Source organism: Oreochromis niloticus, linkage group LG11 (assembly GCF_001858045.2).
Source record: "Oreochromis niloticus isolate F11D_XX linkage group LG11, O_niloticus_UMD_NMBU, whole genome shotgun sequence".
NCBI lineage: Eukaryota > Metazoa > Chordata > Actinopteri > Cichliformes > Cichlidae > Oreochromis > Oreochromis niloticus.
This window is the reverse complement of record NC_031976.2, coordinates 34,189,990-34,212,872: the sequence shown is the minus strand read 5'-3', so window position 1 is coordinate 34,212,872 and position 22,883 is coordinate 34,189,990. Positions and strand designations below refer to the sequence as shown.

At 39.5% G+C, this 22,883-nt stretch overlaps 1 protein-coding gene across 1 annotated transcript in view; it reads right to left on the bottom strand.

The window, feature by feature from the left end:
- Positions 1-22,883, bottom strand: part of rftn1b (raftlin, lipid raft linker 1b) — a 121,079-nt gene that overhangs the window by 13,642 nt on the left and 84,554 nt on the right. Inside the window, exon 7 of the mRNA XM_025911542.1 lies at positions 13,238-13,356. Within this exon, the coding sequence (XP_025767327.1) occupies positions 13,238-13,356 (119 nt within the window). The remainder of the gene's footprint in view (positions 1-13,237; positions 13,357-22,883) is intronic.

Below are 22,883 nucleotides of genomic sequence, written 5' to 3'. Positions count from 1 at the left end.
AAAATAACTGTGATGTAAGTAATCGCAACAGTCACACTTAGTTGTAGTGAATGAGAGGACTCATAATATTAGTTCTTCTGCTCTTATCAGTTGTCTAATTCATGTGCAATTGTCCTGATTTGCTGTTATGTTGTTCATTTATGTCTATTTGCCTGTAATCATGAATTGACTCACGTGTCATTTCAGACCTGACACTCCTACCTTCCACACTTTCCCACCTTTCTGTTCGCCTGCATGCCTTCCCTCATTAGTCCCTGCATGTATACCGCCAACATTTCCCTCCTTTGTTAGACTGTATTTATGCACTTTCCCTCAGCGAGGCACTTTTTTCCCTCATCTGTTTGTTTTTTTGACTTTTTTGCTCATATTGCCTCTTTTTTTCTTGGCTTGCTTTTCACCCTGTAAGAGACTTTTACCCGGCGTACTTGACTTTATTTTTATCCTGCCTGTTTTCTGTTCTGCTTTTGGGTCTATTTCTCTGAGCGGTGGCATACAATGGTATAACATTTACATTATATAATGGTGTAACACACATTTATACACAGTAAAAAGTGACCACTGTGCAGAGGACATCATCATCAAGGCATAGTTATCTGTAAGAATTTGATTTTGTTTTGTAGCATTCATATTTTGGGAAATAACACTTAAATGTAACAAAGCTTAAATGTGACCTACTGAGCTTTCGAATTTTCTTTCCAATGTTTAATGTGGATACTCACTTTAAACATAGCCAGGGTTATTAAATAATGAGGTCAGAGTAAGTAAAAGTAATCCCCTTGAGCCAAAAGTACAGGCTTTAGATGTTTGGTTTCAAGTAACAGGTCAGCTTTTAAGGGATCACAATGCTAACACACCATGAAACACCAACTTATTGTGCGATAATCGCACACAAATATGAATAAAAGAAACAACCATGAGAATGATAAATGGACTGGCACTTACCTGCTGCTTTGCTATTCTAAAACATTCAAAGTGCTTTTTCGTATAAGCCACGTTCACCCGTTCAGACAGACATTCATGCAGCGCTTTCTCACTTTCACACGCTCACACTAACACACCAGTGGATACAACAGGAGCAATTTGGGAATCAGTGTCTTTCTCAAGGACAGCCAGGTATCAAACTACGAACTTTGAGATTACTAGATAACCAATTCTGCTTTTTGTGCCACATCCCCCTAAATGTGAACAACCACTATTACATGAATTACTATTAGTATTAATACAGCTGCTACAGCTGAAATGCTGTTATTTGACTAGCTTTTATGGCCAGCATTTGTTGTTTTAATGCACACTGTGTACAACTAAAAATACTCAGCTCAAGTGTTTCGATAGTTTATTACTTTGATACTTTTAATGCCTCTACCCCCACTGCCTCGACTAATACAATCTGTGTATATAACTTCAGCTGATTAATTATAATTCCACATCTAGATACTTCTTGCATAATTTACATAACTATTCCAGCTGCTGTGACTATATTACTACTACCTTCTGCTGACTGCTACTGGATTTCATGGTAATCATACAGAAGAATGAGCGCATCACTGACAAAAAGACTGATCAGCACGCAATGCTCATTGTTTTCTATGAGACAGACTTCAAGCAAAAACACTTAAACCCATCCCATTATGCAACTCTGCATTTTTCTTCCAGAGATTCTTATTGATCAGAGTGAAGCAACATGCACAAACAGACCTAAAGCAGCCACACATCAAGCTGTAGGTTATAAAGAGCTAATCGTTCGGATACAAGACACAGCTCCAGACATTATTTACACAAGCATTACTTTCTAAGTTCCTACAGGGAGCGGTGCATCTACATTTTTCGGTGGTTTATGTTGGAACCACTCCCAGAAACAGGCTCTCTTTCAAAGCCTGCCCAGAAAGTAAATTGAGAAATAATTTTTCTGTAATGGCTTGCTGTTCTTTGGAGTGGGTGAAAGTTAATCACAGTCCCTGGAGTGTGGCTCTTGCTCTCCCTGACTTATTATGCAGGGCCACCTCGCTGCATCAGCACTCCAGCACCAACCTGTGAGGCTAAAAAGCAAAGCAATCACACCGCCATCTTTGCCTTCGATGTTATCTGAGTGTGACTATAAAGGAGGGCCACACAGTAAGAGGACAGAGAAGAAGTATTTTAACCGCCATGGTGAAAGCTACTTAAAATTAAATCCATTTTTTTCTAAAAACATTTACGCCTTAGCCTAGCCATTCTATTACAGGATATCTTAGCAGGAATGAAAGACTCTGTCCTTCTCTTTCTCAGCCTTCAAAAGCTGGTTTCTTGCTGTTTAACCTCCCCTCTACCACTCTCAGACAAGGCACGGAGATATACTACCCAGTTTTTGTGAACATAGACCTTTAGACAAAGTTTTTTTTCAGGCCTGCAGCAGACGAGGGTTCACATCAGCTTGATGTTTAACGTGCACTCTGTGAATCAGCGATACGAAAACACAGCTCGGCTGTTTTTTCTTTAAACCCTTGACTCTGAACAACAGACATAACAGCCCATAATTCTGTTTTTCACCGTCTCTGACTATATTTGAAGGCTATCGAGGTCAACAGGCTTGCAGACTCAGTCCAGTAATAATGAAGCAAATACCATTTAATAAAAAGACATTCAGATTCTGCAGCTCCTGATAGGTTCGTTCAACCCGGTGTGTTGTCACAGCAACAGAAGATTCAGCATCCACTTTTTAAATCCCTCCAACAACCTTTTCTGAGTGTCAGCAGCCTTCATCGCAAAACTAAAATATTCAATATTTTAGCTGATTTTTAAAGGTATTGTCTTCAGTGTTAAAACACTGAATAGCAGCGTATTGAGTGCTGGTCTTAGATGCTTTTCATCTCCAATTTGTCTGCTTGCTAATGGAAAAGCTACCATGCAACCATGCGCCTCCAGTAGAGGCAAGAGGTCCTTAAAGACTTCAAAAAATTCAAATCATAAAAACGCATTGTGACATTAGAAAGTGTACGTCTGCAGACAGACCCATTGGCGCTAATAAAACAGGCACATTGTGTCCACTTTGTTATGTTTGAGCCTACACAAAGTGCAATTATTAAGGCACGTCACATGTCCGGTGTGTTTTCAGGCACCACAGAATGCTGTTTTGTTAGATGCATTTCACCTTTACAAACAGGGTGTTTTGGGCCATTGGTGCACCAGCTGGGGCAACGTTGATGGCTGAGAGATAATGACCCATTTTCAAGACCTACAAAGGCAACCTAAGGAGGTTAGGGATGTGGTATAAGTTGCAGTTTTAACAGACAGAAAATCTTGTTTCACGTTCACTTTTACACTAATGTTCAAATTTAAATTTTTCTTGAGGTTAAAACCTCAGTTTTGACCTTCAAAACATACATTTATGAAAGAATATTATCAGTAGATCCATTTAGTACTGCTTGTGACTGTGCCACACAGTCTTTAACAATACTATCTGTCATTGGTAAACAAGATATTTTTGATATTACCTAATTGATTTTATTTGCCATTACTCTACTGTTATCATTTATGTGCATTTACTTTTATAATTTTATTTCTTCCTTTCCTCCCTTGTCCCTCGGGGAACCTTTCCTGAGCTTAAAACTGGATTACTGCAACAATAATAAAGCTTACAGAGTGCATTCAATCTTTGGCTTTTACAAGGCATTAGCCTACTTTTGAGTCAAGACTAGGGCATGTAACCTGATAACACATGATGAGGTGGTTGGGCAAACAAAGGATCAGCTGGTGGAGATGTTAGTGTTCATCATATGTCAGTAAGGGTTTTTATTATGCACTTTAGAAGAGACAGAAAATATGGCCATTTGATGGTTGGAGCCGACAATTAAAAATCAGTCTAAGATCAGAAAAGCCATCAGCTTTAAAAGAAGCACATTCAATTATTTTATGTTATAAAAAAAGAGAGGTCAAGAGAACAATTGTGATAGGGAAGGCCGTTTTTCTCTTTGCATCACTGTTTTTCTGTTCGGTTAGACAACTGGAGAGGAAAGGAACAAACTGAAGGTTTTGACTTAACTCAGACACTTCTGTTTTTCCTCACAAAATAAAGTACAAACACATCAGAAGGGATTAATTTCAGATACTTCAGATACTTTGAACTTGACACCTATTTTCCTATAATGCTTTTTTCTATTCTCATCACCCCTTCATGGTACGGTACATTGGCAGAGGTGAGAGACAAATCTGGTATTACAAGGAAAATCCCACAATTAAAAATGTAAAAGTGAAATTAGTTGTTATCAGTGAAATTTACTGAAAGTTACGGAAGTGTAGAGCCGCCACCCAGGCAAAAGAAAAATACAGCTATATCACATTATAACATGAAAAGTTTGTTGTTCTAAAAATATACTTTTCATGTTTGTACAGATACATAATATCATTATTATTACAATATACATAATTATCATGTTATAACAAAAAACACTTTCACGTTCTTACAACATAAATATTATATTGTACGAACATGATAATTATGTATATTGTAATAACCTGATATTATGTTGTACAAAAATGAAAAGTATTTTGTTAGAACAATAAACTTTTCATGTTATAATGTGATGTAGCTCTAACTTTCTTTTGCCTGGGTGGCAGCTCGACGCTTGCGTAGAAAGTACTTAAAATTTATTTGATATTTAACTAATTATTATTTATGATATCACAGTTGGGAAGATTAAATGAGGGAGTGCTGTTGTGCACCTTGAGGCGACTGTTGCTGTGATTTGGTGCTGTATAAATAAAACTGAACTGAATACAGGTTATTGAGCTAATTGGTAAATCTGAAACAGGGCATCTCTTTTCCTAGAAGATATTGCTTTTGTGCATGATTCCCCAAAAGAAAGAAATAACTAACTGAACCAAATTTGTACAGCAGAAAATGGCCTGAATATATAATAACCTGAGAAGCTTTCGCTGCTATGGCTGGTTGATGTGGAGCCACTTTTTATGAAGTTGTAGTTAAGTTATGAGCAGTACAGGCAACAGATTTCAATCTGCATTATTTGGCAGCATTTTCAGTTCTGGGACCTCCCTTTCACACAGGAGCACATCTACCCGCCGTACCGGAATAGACCCACAATAAAGAACAGTACAGTACAGTCAGCAGGCATCAGTGGGAAACTACACTAAAATGTAGTAGCTGGGGTTGACATGTGTTGCAAAGTGGCTTGCACATGCACTGCGACTCTCAACAGGCTTAAATAGTGTGCCTACAGCTGACACAGAAAAACTTGTTTACAGCTCATTCAGAATTCTGGAGCTAGAATTTCAACAAGCTTCTAAAAGATCGAGCACTTTGCTCCATTTCCCAAATCTCTGGATCGAAGTCCTGTCTCTCAAAAGACAGATTTTAAAATACTTCTGCACTAAATGGACTTGCACCTAATTATATTTCTATATATTCCCAGAATTAGAACAAAACAAGGTGAAGTGCCTTTTAGTTTCTATGGCTCAAACATGTGGAACAAACACCTGAAAGCTAAACTGTTATTTGATTTAAATCTGGGCTTAAAATTTATTATTTGAAGTTGCTTATCAATGAACCAACTTCCTCTGCAACTTAATCCTCGATTTGTTTTCGTGTCTAGTGGATGGTTCCCCGTGTTCACATATGGTCTGAAGATTTAGTCATTACAAGGCAGAGTATAACAGCTGTCCCAGGGACATAACATAGAGGACGGGGTTCTCCCACAGTTTAATCACCACTTTGACACTGCTTTTTTAAAGGTTGCAGCAGAAACAACCTGTGCTACAGCAGACATTAGCGCACCAGATATATATAACTAGCCATCTGTGAACATGAGAAGCAACTCTAGTCTTGTTTTTTTAAACTTGTAATTATTGTTGTTGTATTTCTATCATGATTGTGCTCAGTTTAAATTCAAGATTCAGGATTCAAGAGCTTTATTGACAATGCAACAGTATACACAGTATACAACGTACTGAACCAGTGTGCTGTTTCACCCCAAGCCCCCCACGGTTTATAAGTATATAAAAGATATATCTCCAAGAGATATAAAGCTAGGAATTACAAATAAATAACACGCTAAATTTTCGTAAAATTAAGGGATAAAAAGGTACTAATTACTAACTATACAATACTATAATAATAACTATACAACACTAACTGTACAATAAACAAAGACAGGACGGAGACAATACAAAGTGGATTGTGCAGCAGGTATAGAGTACCAGGTTCAAGTTATTGTCAGGATATTGTAGACGAGACAGGACGAAGACATGCGCAAGATGCAAAATGTGCAAATATAGTATAATTTAGATGTGTTTTCATTAACTATGTGACTGAGTGTGCAAATAAGCATATTGTTCTTAGGTCCAGTTTGTAGTGGATTTGTGGAAGTTTTTGTTGTTTTTGAGGCTTTTGGTGAGTATTATAAGGTGTTTGTAGAGGTGTTTGTGTATATCAGTTGTTTGGTGGTAGTGAGTTGAGGGGCTCTGACTGCTTGGGGGAAGAAGCTCTTGCAGTGCATGTGACATGTGACAGTGACATATCGTGACATGCATAGATGTTTTAAATGTCTCTTTGTTTTCCACTTCATCTCTCTGGTAGGTACACTGGATTATCTGGATAGCGCTATACAAATACATGTGTCTTGACTTGACTTGACTACAGAGAAGTGTACGACTGGGTGTGTAGAAGGGTATAAACTGAGCCTTCAGCTGATGTGGGCTGTCACTGAGATCAGGAAATCTGCTGGGATTGTGGCTAAGCTGACCTGAACAAAATGTGCTTGATTTTAATTTCACTGATGCACACACTGTATTGCTAGATTTAAGTTTTCCATAACCCTTCAATGTGACAGAGACCATTAATTGGTAAGTAAAAAAGAAAAAGAAAACTCTGCAACTGAGTCCTTCATTTTTGGGGGCTTACAGAGATACGAAATGTATTTGAAGGAAACCATCCGAGAAATTTAAAGGGAGAGAGGTGTTTTCATGGAACCGCTGACAAGCAAGGAGATCATTGGTCAGTCTCCAGGCAATGCAAACAGTGAAGTAAAAATACAAAGATGTTGGAATAGTACTTGGTGCATTTAGTAATGCTATCATTTTGTTACATGGTACATGTTACTGTTTGTATACCTTATAGAAACTGCACCCTATAAGCCCAAACCTCTCCCTCTGTCCTGCAGCTATCAGCATCATCGACACATTGCCTGGCGGAGCGGGTGCGACCTCTCACTTGCAGGAACAGTGCAAATTACTCTCGTTCTATGTAGGTCAGCTCTTCTCTCACCTCAGTCTGAGGAAATAGAGATATCATGGAGAGGTGATTCACATTAACGATCGCCTCTCTGCAGTGCGTGTACACATCCAGGCCACAGGCCACAGCTCTCACAGAACATAAACCAAATCAGATGTTTAATATGTAATTTTATAATGTAAATGGAACAAAAGGTTAGGAAAAAATTTTAAATCTGTATCCTTTGTTTCTAAGGCCATCTAAATAAAGTCCATGACCACGAGCGGAACAAATAAAATGTGAAACGTAAACTATTGAACTCGGTGGAGATGGATTTTGTGTGCACCTGATTGCCAGGCGATAGGAGTTACTGAGCACAGACACAATAGGTGTGTGTTTGTGTGTTTCTGAGATGTCTTAAAACCATTTCTTCAAAGATTCCTTACTGCCATACTGATGCTGTGATGTGGGGCCCTAATCCCATTTTAGACATCATTTAGTTTCTGGAGTCTGTGAAGTGCTGCTCTTCAAAGCCAGGGATGCAAGTGAATTCTTGGAATGAGTGACAACAATGTTGGCGCTCTTAAGCTCCTTTTCGCTTCCTTTGACTTTGGACTGCCATTCCTAGAATTTGAACTTCACTGATATTAACTTTTAATGTTTTTCTGCAGGAGTAGACACTTTCTCTAAAGTCCCCCTGCAGATTTTCTGGTTTGTCTTTTGGGTTAGGAGTTGTTGGGATCAAGGCGTGAGCAAGCAGGCGATATCAGTGTTTGAAGTGGCAAAGAGAACATTTTACTCAGTGGCAGTTGTACCATGATATCCATAGTTTTCAAAAAGAATAACAAAAACTGTTTACAGATGGTATGTGCTCGAGCTTTATTTTCTTGAAATAAAACAAAACCTGTCTTTTAAAAATCTGTCTTTCGATCCTTTCGACACACATAAGATGGTAAAAACGCTGCACAAATATAGTGCTTTTAAACCTTAGATAAGTTTGACATAGAGTTTCAAAATGAGTCGACCCACTGGGAGCTATTGAAGGTGCAGACCTGCAGTGGGAAGTGGCTCAAGGTTCATTGGTTTGCCCAAGGACAATCAGGCAGGAGGGGGTGGGGAATCAAACCACCAACCCTGTAATTAATGGACAATCAATAAAACAAAAATAAAGCTTCTTACTATACTGTTGGTGGTACAGCCTGTCAGTCTATGGCACTGCCATTTGCGCTTGCCAAGGGTTGCTCATTTGTACTCTAATTTGTACCTTACAGAGACTAGTTTTGAATATCTGGTCAGAGATGTTACATTATACCTTAATATAGTGGTAAACAATCATCTTTTGATACGGTACTTGTACAGCACTAGTCTGGTCTTAAGGACAACTAAAAGCTTCATCCACCTCAGATCTGGATCTACAGCCAACCTAGAGTCACCAATTAACCGAACAAGCATGTGTTTGGACTATGAGACAGAACCAAATTACCTGAAGGAAACAGAGCAGTGCTAATGTCTGCAGCACTCTGTGGTTCATGAAAAAGAAAGAGAGAGAATAAAACTTGTTTTTCATTTGACTTAGATTTTACAGGTTTACTGAACACAGAGACCTTCTCCTGTCTTGCGCCTCAAAATAGAAGAAATGTCCAAACATGTAGAAATTACTAACTGGGCATACAACTTGGCACTTGAAAAGATCAAATAATTACCAATAAATACCTGTAGGAACAGAAATGAAAATACATATAGTTACAGTTTTATATACAACGATTTCCGTGAAAAAACAGCTCTTTGAGCTTCAAATTATTTAGCAAAGCCACTGAACACAGTTGTGTTTTATCTTCTTGCAGTACTAATAATATCCATAAAGAAGGCAGTTTCTCATGGTAACCAGAGAGCCTCTTATCATTTTTCTAAGTTATGTATGAAACGCTGAAAACCCCTGCACAGAAGTAATAATTTCCCTCGAAAGGTTTATTTATTTATTTTGCTGTGATTATAGGTGGAGTAGCAGAGCCATTCTGCATCTCTGCTGCACCTAATTAGAGTAACAAACATCCGTGCCAGTGTTATTCTTCTGCTAAGAGGTATTTCAAAGGGTCAGCAGCAAAAACAAATTTTCTCTTATAGCTCCAGTGTACTGTATGTGACCATGAAGTGTAATTTCAATTTTCTATGTTGATAGTTGGACCTTTGGAGAAATTGTACTGTTCAAATTCCCTCACCTTCATTGAACTGGACCACATACTAGTAAAGCATATAAAACCAACATTATGTGCATGATTGGATACCAGTGAAAAAGGTCAATGTGTTCTTTTGGGATGTCTATAAATTGACCCTTTAAGAATGACCCTTTCAAGACGAATGTCAGTTATTGTAGCTTCATATTGATTTCAGACCCTTCAAGTCATAGTTTTCCTTTTAAAGAGGTGCAAATAATTTTCTGTGCTTTTGTATAACCACAAAAAACCTGCACATTTGGGTCATGTGACTGTGCATTGGACAATAATCACATAACTGCAAACTGCTGGACCTGAATTTTAAAAAAGGGAGGATATAAGGACAAAAAATGCAGCTGCATCACATGTCCCATTTCTGTTTCCTCACTTCAGTTTCCATATTTAATATAAATACGACATTTTGTAAAGGCTTAACCTTTGGGCTAGATAGAACATTTTTTGCATGTACTATCTAAAAAATATTTCCCCCTTAGCATCTTAGAGCTATCCATAAAATCTTTGTACCATGTTGAGAATTTAAAATATCACTTGTTGCACAACATGCATGCATCATAATAGACCTACCACTGGGTCCAGCTAAGCTGAAGTGGATAATGGGGCTATTTAAAAAAACATTTTAAGAGGTATGAAAGGTTTTCAGCAACATCACACTCCTCATACACATCAGGTCCACTAAGCTGAATATCACTTCATCTTTTAATAAAACACACACACACACACACACACACACACACACACACACACACACACACACACACAGGTGTTTTTGTGACTCTGGTTCTCTTTGCCTGCTTTATCTTTATACAGAAAGACTGAAGCACAACACTGTCCTGCTAATGCACTTTGTTCCTCTTGATAAATAAATCCTCCCGCAGTGGCTCATGGCAAGCAAACATATTAAGACCAACCTTGACTGAAGTGTGCAGGCGCACATGTTTTCTTTGGTTATTGCTCCTGTGAAGCTCAGTGAAAGAAAGGAGGGCTTTCACTACATTAGTTTTGAGGCAGTATCTGTATTGATTTTCCCATAGGACATGAGAGATGAGAAACTGGTCCTAATTGGAGTTTCATACCAGAGACTCTTGATGAGTTATTCATTTTCAGACACTTCACCACAATCCATATGTTTCATATTTGAGTCTTTTTTTTTTGCTCATATTCAAACAAGTATGTATCAGACACCTGACCAAAATCTGTTTGCTAAAAGAAATGTCTGCAGGAGCTTTTTAGCACTGATGGCATTTTTATGCACTTCTACATGCTTCGCCCACTTTACGCATGCTTTCAATTTATTTCTCTTGATTGTCACTGGATGCATTTTGTTGTTTTTTGTGCCGTCTCCCTCAAGGCACTGCTCTGCTGTCATTTAACAGAAACTGTTCCCACTTACATCTTAGTTTGTCAGTTTGACATTTATTGTTCTTGGTTGTTTTCTTCTCTTTCCTTTAATTTGCTTTGAAGTCAGAATTTTTTGCCCTATGAATATTTGTTTGTCTCTCACAGCTGTCTTTGTCAAATAATTTCTTATTACAACTGAATTAAACTAAATGAATGTCCTTATAAGACAAACGTTTTTTTTTTTTCATCTAATCAAATCTAATCAAAAACAAATAACTAAAAAAAGAAAGAGGTAAGTTCCAATAGGCAGTGAGGCCCCATAGTTTTTGAATAGATGGCCTAATTCCCTATTGTGGCTTTTTTGATCCCTGTCAGTTTGCAGTCTCCTCTGCGGGATGCCTACAACTGCATATGGATGGGGGAACCAGGAGGGACAGGCGGCAGCGTCATGGGAGGCCTGTACAGTAGCCACGGGGTGAGCACTGAAGAGTCAAAGCTGATAACCAACTATCACCTCCGTCACACACGGCTGGGTGAGAGACCCTTGGAGACAAAGTCATCTGCAGGCATCTGTTAATGATCCTTCACCAAGTCCACCTACTGAGACCTTTTATGACTTTTGCTTCTCCTTTATAAATCCTGTTGGCCAAATGCTCTCTTTGTAGCATCTTTGCTTCCGCTGAACTAAACAGTGAGTTTGAGCTTTGAGGGAGGGCAAAACTGGTTGTGTAACAAATGACTGAATATCTCATTTTTATTATTACTTTTTATATTTTTTTATAATTTCTGGATGCCGAAATGACATTTTATCGATCACCCTGGCTCACAAAAATCTAACTTACTCTGCCACTGTCTTTCCATCCTCTTAATGAGCGACACTCGACGTCCAACGCTGCTGGCCAGTGAGCGAGCCACAATGCCAAAGAAAACCTTGTGGGTATCTCTGTAACATCTGACAGTGACAGAATTTGATGCCATTGAATGAAAATGTTGAAAATATGTTCCCCAATTATTTTTAAAATTGTATGATTTTTGTTATTATTACATTTACTTTAGTAGACCCATTTTTCTACTTTTAATGATGTAGAAAAATGGCTCTACTATAGCACTATTCTGCACTTTGGTTTAGAAACAGCATTAAAAGCTCAGCTCTTTTCACATCAAACTCTTCAAAGTAGATTCAGCTCGTTCATAAGTGAAACTAAAGACATTTTTATCCCTTCGCTGATGAACACTGACATTCCTGAGATGATACACTCCTACTTAATGACAATATAAATGGTCACATGCCCTCACTGAAGTGATTTATTTTATCACTCTTTTTCTCTGAGCTTCATAAATCCAACAACCTGTCAGTATTTTGGATAAATAAGTATGTTAAGCACTGAGGGGAAAAGAAATTGACGTATATAAAGAAGAAGAAAAACACCTTCAATCAACATTGAGCCTTTTTTTTTTCATTTTAATTATCCTGGCACCAAAACAATAATGAGCTGTGAGGATACTTTGCATATCAATTTTCGGCAGTTATCACAAATAATGGGGATGATGTGCAGCCCTGATCGCCCTGACAGAGTGTGTTGTCAATCTGATTTGGCATGGTGCAGATCGGTGGGGTGAAACGGTTTTTGATAAAGTCCCAGTGGAGGAGCTGATTGGATCTCCTGGAAAACTGGGCGTTAGTTTGGCATCATTCTCAGTTAATGCATCTGAGGAAGTCTTGAAATCCATTAAGCTGTAACAGTATTACCATTCACCCAGACGAGGGGAGGCTGTACTGCTCCTGCCAGATGACTGCAGGAGTCTTTTTAGTGGCACATATGGCCATCGGTGCTGGGCTGGTCAATCAGAGAGCCACATTTGGGGGACAAAAGTCTCCTTTCACACTTGGACAGCTACAGGCTGCAAAAAGTCTAAATTCAATTACAGAGATAGCATCTGAAAACACAGACACACAAAACCGAACTCGTCCACACTCAGCTGCATGCGCAAGCATGTATACATGCAGACACACACATACATACAGATGAAAGGCAACGAAATGGCCACAAATCCTTCAACTCCAGACAGAAATCAATTTCCAGCTCGGAACTTGTTGAGGAGAGACACTAATCATCACGTAGATAAAGGCTTGTTTGCTCCTGATAAGGGGAGCGACCGCGACACATGTCCCATAAATTGAGATTTGTCTGATTTGCCTTTGGGTTGTAAGGAAACGGTTGGCTGAAGGGCCACGATATCTAAGCGATAACTGATTTCAGTGCTACAGGAGTATACTCTTAGAGAGGGGGACACAGACTGGACTCTGGCTTTTAATGTGTGACTGTACATCCTTTAAAATATCAAAATCTGCAATTCCAAAACAGTCACATGTATGAAATGTACAAGAGCATAAATTCCCCTCTACTAGTGACAGACAGAACATAACCTGTGACTAGGAAAAAGCAAAAATCCCTCCACTCACATCGATGACGGTCCACTGCTCCACAACGATGGCATCGTACGCCGGGATGGCCGCGTTCGACTCACCTTCGCTCGCCTCCTGGAAGATGAAGACACTTTCCACTGACTTAGGCAGCAAATCTAAAGAGAAGGGGAAAAAAAAGTAAAGCCATGAAAAGAGTATTTACTGGATGGAGCGTGTCTGTCTTGTCTCTTCTCCGTCAGGGCCTCCAGGCCAGCGGAAATGGAATGATATCAGCCAGACACATTCACACACAACCCTTTATTACATAGCCAGTGGTGCTAGCCATTTGTATGAGCATTAGGCACTTATGCATTATGCAAGGAGACAGTGCTGAAGAAAGGAGCAGGTATTCCCCTTCTGGGATGTTAAAAAAGAAGATGAAACATTACGAGCTACATCAGTGGTTTTCAGGATCCAGAGCCTGCTGGTCTTAATGCTTGACGGTTAAACAGAGGCTAATTACAGCTAAAATAGGATTAAAAACTAGCAGTACTTGGTGTCCAGAGGACTGAGAAACACTTCTTTAAGAAAGGTGGACAGATTTTAGTGATGGCAAAATGTAGCAACCAATTTAATGAAGCTGGGCGGTAAGGCACAAAGCATAAATCCTTTTGCTAAGCCTGCATTATTCACCTTAAAAAGACTTAAACTGAATGAATCACATAGAGACACTGACATTGATGCTTTAGGCCACTTTTCAGATTGTGTGCTCCTGACCAAATAGATTTTCCAAGCTTCTCTTCTGTTGGAGGCTAACAATTGCAGGATTGGCATCTGAGAAAGAAACACCACTCTGGCCCCCATGAGCCAGGACCCCTCTCCACCCAATGTCTCTTGTTATTCATTTGATGCACATGCACATTACATCCAGGCGCACATACACACACACACACACACACACACACACACACAGACAAAACACGAGCCTCGTGGTCCAGTCTTCCCAGCAGGCCTGAGAGCTTTCTCATTACTCTCACACCATTTACACACTAATACAGTTTGCTGGGGCCCAGGCACCAATACGAGACACTCCACATTTCATTACTGGGCCCTAATAATAGGGGGATGAGAGGTGGCTGGAGAGCCTGTGGAGAAAGGCGGGGACAGGGAGATAGAAAAAGAAGAAGGAAGTAAGCAAGAAAGAGGGAGAGATAGAGTGGAGAATGACATTCCCTTTTATTTCCACCACCCGCAAAACCCATTCTGGACCCATGCATGCCCAATTGAAGACATCTTTCAAATGCAGACGTGGTCAGTGTTAACCCCCTCTTGCCACTTTGCCTTTGCTCTTCCTCTGTTCCCTCCATCACCCCCCTTCTTTCCCCATTCCTGCACTTTATCTAATTCTTTGGCCCGTCCTGCTTGGCATATTACTGCGAAGAAACCTTTCTGGAAGGTGTAAAGCACTACGACCTGGTGTCGGTTCTCTGCAAATGCAACAGGGATCATTCAGGTGAGATCGACAGGGTTTCTGTCTCGTTGCTCTACAGGGAGCAGCCTGTCTCTGGTGATAATGCAAACAGACTCTTGGCAGAGGAGAGAAAGAGAGAGCGAGAACCAGGGAAGTGGAAGAGAAGGAGGTGGTTGCTGGGGGCGTTGAGTCCGTCAGGGGAATGCGCTGGTTGCGTGCACGAATAAACATTATCTTGTGCCTATTGACTGAGAGCTGAGCTGAGCAGCCAGCGGGCCGACTGAGAATAAGTTGTTTACACTTGCAAAAAACCACCGTGCGGCCTCAGTAAAATTGTTCTCCATCCCCTTGTGACTCACATACTCAAGGTCGTGGGGCGAGACATGCAAATACAGCTGCACTGAAAACAGGGAGTGACAGTGTCGGGGCTAAAAGACAAAGAAGCAAATGGCAGGGGAGACTCAGATAGCTGGAGTGGCAAGGTGACAGCGAGTGAAATGCACCAGCCGATACCAGCATCCAAATGATACAGGAGAGGATCAACAGCAGGCACCTAGTGGGTGTAGACAGTGCTGACACACACAGACTGAAACTTAAAGTGCTGAGTGTTTAGTGTTTGCCGTGCAGGTGTTTGTATGTAGATGCGAGGTCCTTGGCTGTATCAAGTCACTTTGGAAGCTGCTTGTTCCTAATATTCATCGACATGTACACAAACCTGCTCTTGTGCATTGATTTCAGACACATGGTGCTTAAATCAAGCAAACAGTGGAACAGAAAGCACTCTGGATGTTTTTCCAGTAAACTCATGTGCATCACTGCTGCAAACACAAACGTGAGTTACTATCTAGAAAACAACAGGGTGAGACGTATAAGGTCATAACCTGAAATTAACAGACTGATTAAAGATTTTGTTTGTTATATTAAAAAAAATGTTTTAACCCTACGTTCCATTTGTCATTTGTTTCCATACAATTCAATATGTAAACTAAGCAGAATACAAGAAATAGGCTTGAGTTTAGTAATCTATCACATCTGTTAGACATCAGATTTTATTTCTTTTTGGCAGAAGGCATTCTTTTGTTTCATGTGTAAGCCGTTTTAACCGTCGTGGTTCACTGGGACACTGAATGGAGCGGAGCCATAGTTGACTCCACCTCTATTTCCCCTTTGGACAAATCCCCGTTTGTCCACGCCAACGTATCCTAATGTCTTCATTTTTCAACTGATGATGGATACACTTTAAAAAGAAGAAAATTAATTAACATTTCTGTATTTTTGTATCAGTCTATCAAGACATAGTTGGTTAAATTAGTGGATAAACATATTAGTAATATAAAATGGCCTGCATTTGTATAGCGCTTTTCTGGTCCATAGGACCCCAAAGCGCTTTACACTACATTCAGTCATTCACCCAGTCACACACACATTCACACACTGGCGATAGCAAGCTACATTGTAGCCACAGCTGCCCTGGGGCGCACTGACAGAGGCGAGGCTGCCGGACACAGGCGCCACCGGGCCCTCTGACCACCACCAGTAGGCAAACATGGGGTTAGTATCTTGCGCAAGGATATTTGGCCTGCAGCCAGGATGCAGCCTGGGATCGAACCACCGACCTTCTGATTAGTGGCTGACCTGCTCTGCCACCTGAGCTACAGCGTCCCAGCCATATAAAGGCTGTTTTCACTGTGGTAGCAGAACAATGCAACTTGTGTCCATTTTTCAGGTGGAAAACCATAAAAAATGGAAAACATTTTACATCAGGGTGTTGCTGACGTCGTGTCTGTTTGGTTGCTGCTTCTGATCAGTTAGTGTACAGTGAAATTTCAGAGGCACAAACCAATGATGTGGTTGTGAGAGCCTCTGTAGCTTTGACTGATTTTTCCTTTTTTAGCTTCTACATATAGCAAGGGCTAAGATGTGGTGTTTCTTAGCTGACTCAATTATAAACTGCAAACAGCTAAAAATGTTGCATAATTTATGATCTGTTGGCAACAAGGCAACTATTTGGAACAGGTCGAACAAGTGAATCAATAGCTGAGATGTTAATTGAGCTGTAGGAGTTGTCTGAGACATGTTGGTGGACATGTTTGTAGGTTACAATGGTGGCTGTAGCTCAGGAGGTAGCGCAGGTCGTCTACTAATTAGGCTGGTTGTTCGATCCCTGACTGCTCCATGCCCAGATGCTGAACTCCAAGCCTCTGATGTGTCCGTTGGAGTGTGAATGTTAGATAGAAAAGCACTTAGGAGTAGAACAGTAGCGCTTGTGTGTATTGTGGAACCAGCCCGTTTACAAACAGCTGGATTGCATCTCTGAATCCAAATGTATTTATTAATACATTTAATCTAGTTGCTATTATTACATTAAAAATTAATATTTTGAATATTTAACCTTTCTCAGCGCTATTAGACAGATCAGTGAATGTGAGTGAGCCCACTTTACTGCTGGCGAGCTGGAAAGTGACCATGCCTCAGGTCATGTCTGCTGACATGATTTAAACATGCGTGCCAGGTGCCGCCTCAGAGAGCTGGAGACAAACCGCTGACAGCTTATCTATATTTCAAACAGCACGAGTGGACATTCACAGCGAGGGACAACTAGAGAACGGGATGTCAGTGTCTAATGGGTGCGGATTGGATGTGGCTCTTCCCCATAGAGCCAGATGCATGACAGCTGGCAGGTCTGCACCTTTGGGTTACCAGGCAGACTTCAGCTGGTGAGGAGGGAACAGAGGGTGGGCAGCTTGGTGACTGGAATGCCATAGAGTGTCGCATACATGGGTCACATCTACATATGGGTACGAATACAACAACTATGTTTAAACAATAATATGTATTTTATATGAAATATGAATTTGTGCTCGGTAATATCATCCCTTCATTTCCATTTTTTGCTATGCTAATAAAGCCAAATGGGAGTTAGTCAGAGACTCTGTAAATGCACTTTTGGACCCAGCTAAAGAGAAATACTGAAAGTGGCCATTTTTCTTTTCTGACAGCTGTGGAATGGATTGATTCTCCATCCTTCTGGGAATTACATGTGTGAAAACAGGCAATTATGCAACTACATTTTTGTGACTAAAGCTGATGTGGGAGACATTTCTCACAGAAACCACCGTAAACATCAGCAACATTTGTGCTTCCTCACTACTGTCAGAATATTTGTTAGCTGTGTGCCCGCTGAGATATTGACACATACAAAAGGATAATCCAATCAAGTCATTTTAGACACTTGCAGGTTATGATGAACAAGTTTAATGCAACTCCTTTAAAAATCTACTCATCAATCAAACCAGTCTGTGTGATAGTGAATCCTTGTGTGAAGCATGAGCCATCTGAGTGCATTCGTATTTGGTCTCATGCCCAAAGACACTGAAGTGCTCCCAAATGTGCGAATCTGTTTCCTCGCTGGAACTCTGAGATTTTCTGTCAAAACCTACATACAGTCAAATGAAACTGTATCGAAATACATGCATCCTGTGCCAACACACCCACAAACACCAATTCTTTTTCTTTTCTGAGTTTCTTTCACAGTTTGATTAAAAAAAGAAACTTATTGGAATTTCATATTCACTGCCTCTCACTTTCTCTGTCTCTCTCCCTTTTTTCTGCCTCCGTTGGCTTTGCCCAAATTTAGAAAGCAGTAAAGGTTGACTGTCATGCATATGAATAGCTCAATGTCTCACAACCGGGTGACAAATCCTCATTGTGGCTCTAGAGATAGCTTAAGCTATACAAGTAACAAAAGCAAACTCCTCGTCAACACCATTACTGTCATTTCTTTAGTAAACAAACTCAGGCCCCCCCACCTTGGTTCCAGCTGGGAGGTAGTGCAAATTTGTATGCTGTGTTTATGCATGCGTATGTGCGGATATAGGCTTATGTGTGTTTCTGTTTGCAGCAAGCTCCCCAGTGTGAATGAATCTTTAATGCATGTCATAAGATTGGAGCTGTATGCAGCTTAGAGTCTGTAAATTTAATACAGCTATAATATATCCGACCTTGTGATCAGGCGAGGTCTCCACAAACACTGCTGCCACACCGTCCGGTACTTTCACCAGCTGAGCGCTTCATTGATGCACACACATACACGTGCGTATGCAAACAATGCCACTTAATGCTTTCTCATCCAGCTTCACCATGGAAACCCTTCTTTAGAAGTAGCATGGGGACACAGTGTGTTTTTTTGTCTAAGTGTGCATCCCTTTGGACCGACCTGACTGTCAAGGTAACGTAGCACTTAGAACACAAGGCCTGAAGAAACATGAACAGCGATTTATTTGCTAAAAACAAAGGCTGGCAATTTATAAAGTCCAGCTCAACAATCTGTGATACAGATCACTAAACCTGCTAAACTTCAAACCTGTACTTTTATAAGTATACACGAGTTTATTGCTTCATGCAAAAAGCAGAAGGTCTTTGAACTACAAAACAGAGAAACCATATTAATGGTACCGATTAATTGTTAAACTTGTCTAAATATGAGAATGGTGAATGCATGAAGATCAGTAAATTGAAACTCTACATATAGGTAAACAATTCAGAGATATGAAAGCCTTATTAATGCTATGTACTAAGATATTTTATCAATATTCTGTGGTTTAAAAATGTATTAAATCATTAGTTATCCAACCATACTGCACAATCAAACTAGTGTATCACAAAATAATCATGAGCTACTTCTACCACAATATGAAAGTGTCAGCAATTTAACAAGATCACAAACATTATAATAGATAGATGATAAAATCATAGATAAAAATCTACAGGACATTTCTGTAAGTCAAATATGGCGGCCGTCCAACCTTGGACCCAAACAGCCAATCAAAAGGCAGTGATATTTCCTCACCCATGTATGCACACAGATTAATTTCACAACAGTTTGTGGTGCCATATATCTACTTATTAGTAAGTAAACCCATAGGTTTTGCTGTCTTACTGTATTGATACCAAACTAAAATTTGTTTATGACCTCTGCTTGGATGAATGTCAGGTGACTTTGAGCATATACTAGGAAAAGTAATTTCAAAACTTTTTGGGGCAAAGTCAACAATTTTTTAATCAGATTTGATTTCCTACTCTGTACTTGTGGTTTCACGTCCCAGTAACTCTTGGAATTTAAGTTATGGATCTCCTTGCTTTAAAATAATCCACAAGGACTCTTTTGTTACTAAAACATGTATCTTGCCTCATTTCACCTGCTTTCACACTTTATATTTTTAGTGCATACATGTGTTCACGTTGACTACATGAAATATACTAAAAGTACCTCGAAGTACCCAAAGAGCCAATCAAAAGCCAGTGACATTTCCTCACCCATGTATGGGTGTATACTGACAATGGTCAAAAAGATGAGGGTCGTTTTTTTCAGACAGTGATTTTTAATGTGTCCTGGCATTACTTGGTCTATATGCATGCTCTCAATACAAAGTAGTTAAAGTGTACTAATAGAAGTATAGAACTGGAACACAGTGACAGACAAAAATGAGAAATACTGGGAATTTCTATGATTACTGGTTACTGACCAGTAATCTGACCTGATTACTGGTTTTCCACCAGCGTTTGACAGATGGTTTCATCTGTGCCAGGCTTCCTAAAAAATTATTACATATATATAATCTGATAAACACTCTGGAAACCTTTGAATAATATTGGCTCCTGGCCAGTCTCACTGTCCATATTTCCTCATTTCACCATAATTTAGTTTCACTTTTTTGGGGAGCTGATGATAAATACTTGTTATGCATGGTTTTCTTGGTGTGGGTCATTACTCCAAGCACAGCTGTGTTTTACTGAAAAAAATATCAGAATGAAATTCATGTTGTACTTTCAAAAATGTCAACTTGTCATTTATAATCTGCTGTGGATTACACAGCATTACAACTGCTCTGAAGTTTCCAATCAGGCACATTTGTGGGATTTTAAGCTGATGCTCTGAGCATTTTTCCCCAGGGTAAAAAAATGCCATGCTCTTCCTGCCTTCAGGCTATTTGCCTGTAAGCACGGCAGATGCTCTTCAGTTGCCGAAGCTTGACTTTGTAACTTTGTAACAATCCCAATCTCATCTTGTTCAGGTTATTTTGTCAGGAGCTGTCTGAGTTTTATATTCACATAGATTTTCTGAAAGAAAGTACTTATCTGTCTAACACAAACAGACTTTGGAACTAATTTGAGAATATCCAATTTGAATGATGTATGTTTATATTGCGGTGGCATAAAGACCTCACAAAATATAACTGCACGCTGTATGTGAATTATTAGGGACTTGCTCTCCCCACATGCATAAAGCAAAGGTCAAAAGCTCCCTGTAAATTAATATACACATCACAAGGGGAACAAAAATAACCTAAGTATAATGAACCCGTGGCTCTTTAAACCTTTTCTTCTGGCAGTGCTTATAAATAAGGGTTCTGTGTCAAATGTTAATGGACATGCATAATCACACAGCTGCTGAAAAAATCCTGGGGGGAAAACTTTGTCATTAGCAGGTCATATTTCTGTTGGCTGCAAATCAATTCATGTTATGAATAATAACAAACAGGTAGAGAGGATGAAAATAAGGCATCTGGTAAAGAAACTTTCCAGAATAATAGCTGTGGGAATACTCTGTTTTCTTAATTGACTTAATGAATTTACTTCACACGCAAACACAACTGGCAGCAGTTTTGATTAACAAATGATTTATATTAATACTTAGATTAATTATAGGATCACTTCCTGTAGCAGTAGGTTAGTGTTTGAATTCATGCTAAAACCACAAATGTACTATAACATATTATGAACCTTACTTGGTCGAAGCAGATAAAGGCTATAAGCTTTCACTACAACGTCTCTTCAACATCAAGGAAAACACAGGGTATAATATTATAAGAACTATATCCATGCTAGCTGCTCTCCCTGCAGCTGGCACAAATAAGATGCTAACATCAGTATGGTAACATGCTCAGTGTCACTATTCTAAAGCCCTGTCAACAAGAGAGACCCATTGCAGAAGTCCCACGTACTTTGCAGCCGACAGCTGGTTACTAGATATGTCAGGTTCTAGCTGCATGGATAACTCGCTATGTATTTGGCAGTATTCTTCATTTCTATTGGTCCTTTCAATCGCACGCCTTAAAGTTTAGGTGAGTTTAACCCAGTGCCTGCCCACTTAATGTCACTAACGGTCACTTATGTCACTGCTGCATGACGTTTCCCTGATATTTTAAGGTCTCTGGCAGCTACATCACTGCTAGCTGAGTAGTTTCAGTATTTATAACATTACCAAGTGAAGTTAAAAATGTCACAAGTCTAGCTTATATGTTGCCTGAATAGTGCTAGATAGAAAGTAAAAACATCCATCGATCCAGGTGAGACATTACTATAAAAATAAGAATTCAACATCAAGGAAAACACAGGGTATGAACAAAGTCATTAGGATTCTAACTATAAACTCTATATACAATATGCCCACAACTAGCTTGAAACTGCCACTGGACATTTTTTTAAGCCTAAAGCAGAGCTAGGGAGTTATCAGCTACTACTAGCTCTGTGTAGCTTGGTTACTCTGATATGTGATGTGAATTTTGAGTAAAAAAAAACCAGACTTAAAATAAAATGTGTGTACAAGAAAAACTCATCAACTGCTTTGAGTATATTTTAAATAAATGAACCCTGAACAAGTCATGAAAACATCCACATGTCACTCTAATGATCTCCCTGCATATATATCATTTATATATCCAGGTAGAAGTCTCATTGAGACCGAAAATCTCTTTTTCAAGAGAGACCTGACCAAGAGGGCTGCAGCTTTAATTATGCATGGCCTCCTCCACCACCTGTGCAGCAACCAAAACCTGACTTTGTGCACCTAGCTCTTCATTTCTGCTGTAAAGGTGAGTATATTAACATGTGAGTCTATTGGGGATGACTTGCAATAGATGCAGCCTCAAATGACCATTAGAGCACCATGTGGGAGCTTCCAAGTTATTACACTCTGAAACAGCTCTTAATGAGACTCAGTGTCTCGTTTCCAGAGAGATCAATTGTACAAATAAAAGTTAAGTAAAAAGAATAAAATGAAATAAAAAGCTTGATTCCATTTTTCAACCCTGGATGTCGTTTCCTGATTCAGTGAGACATTTTATAATGAAGCTCATACAAACTAAGCCAGCTCAGCATTACTAAAGTAATAAAAGATGTAGAATTCAAAGCGGCACAACAAAATTAAAGTAAAAAAAAAACAGGGCAAAA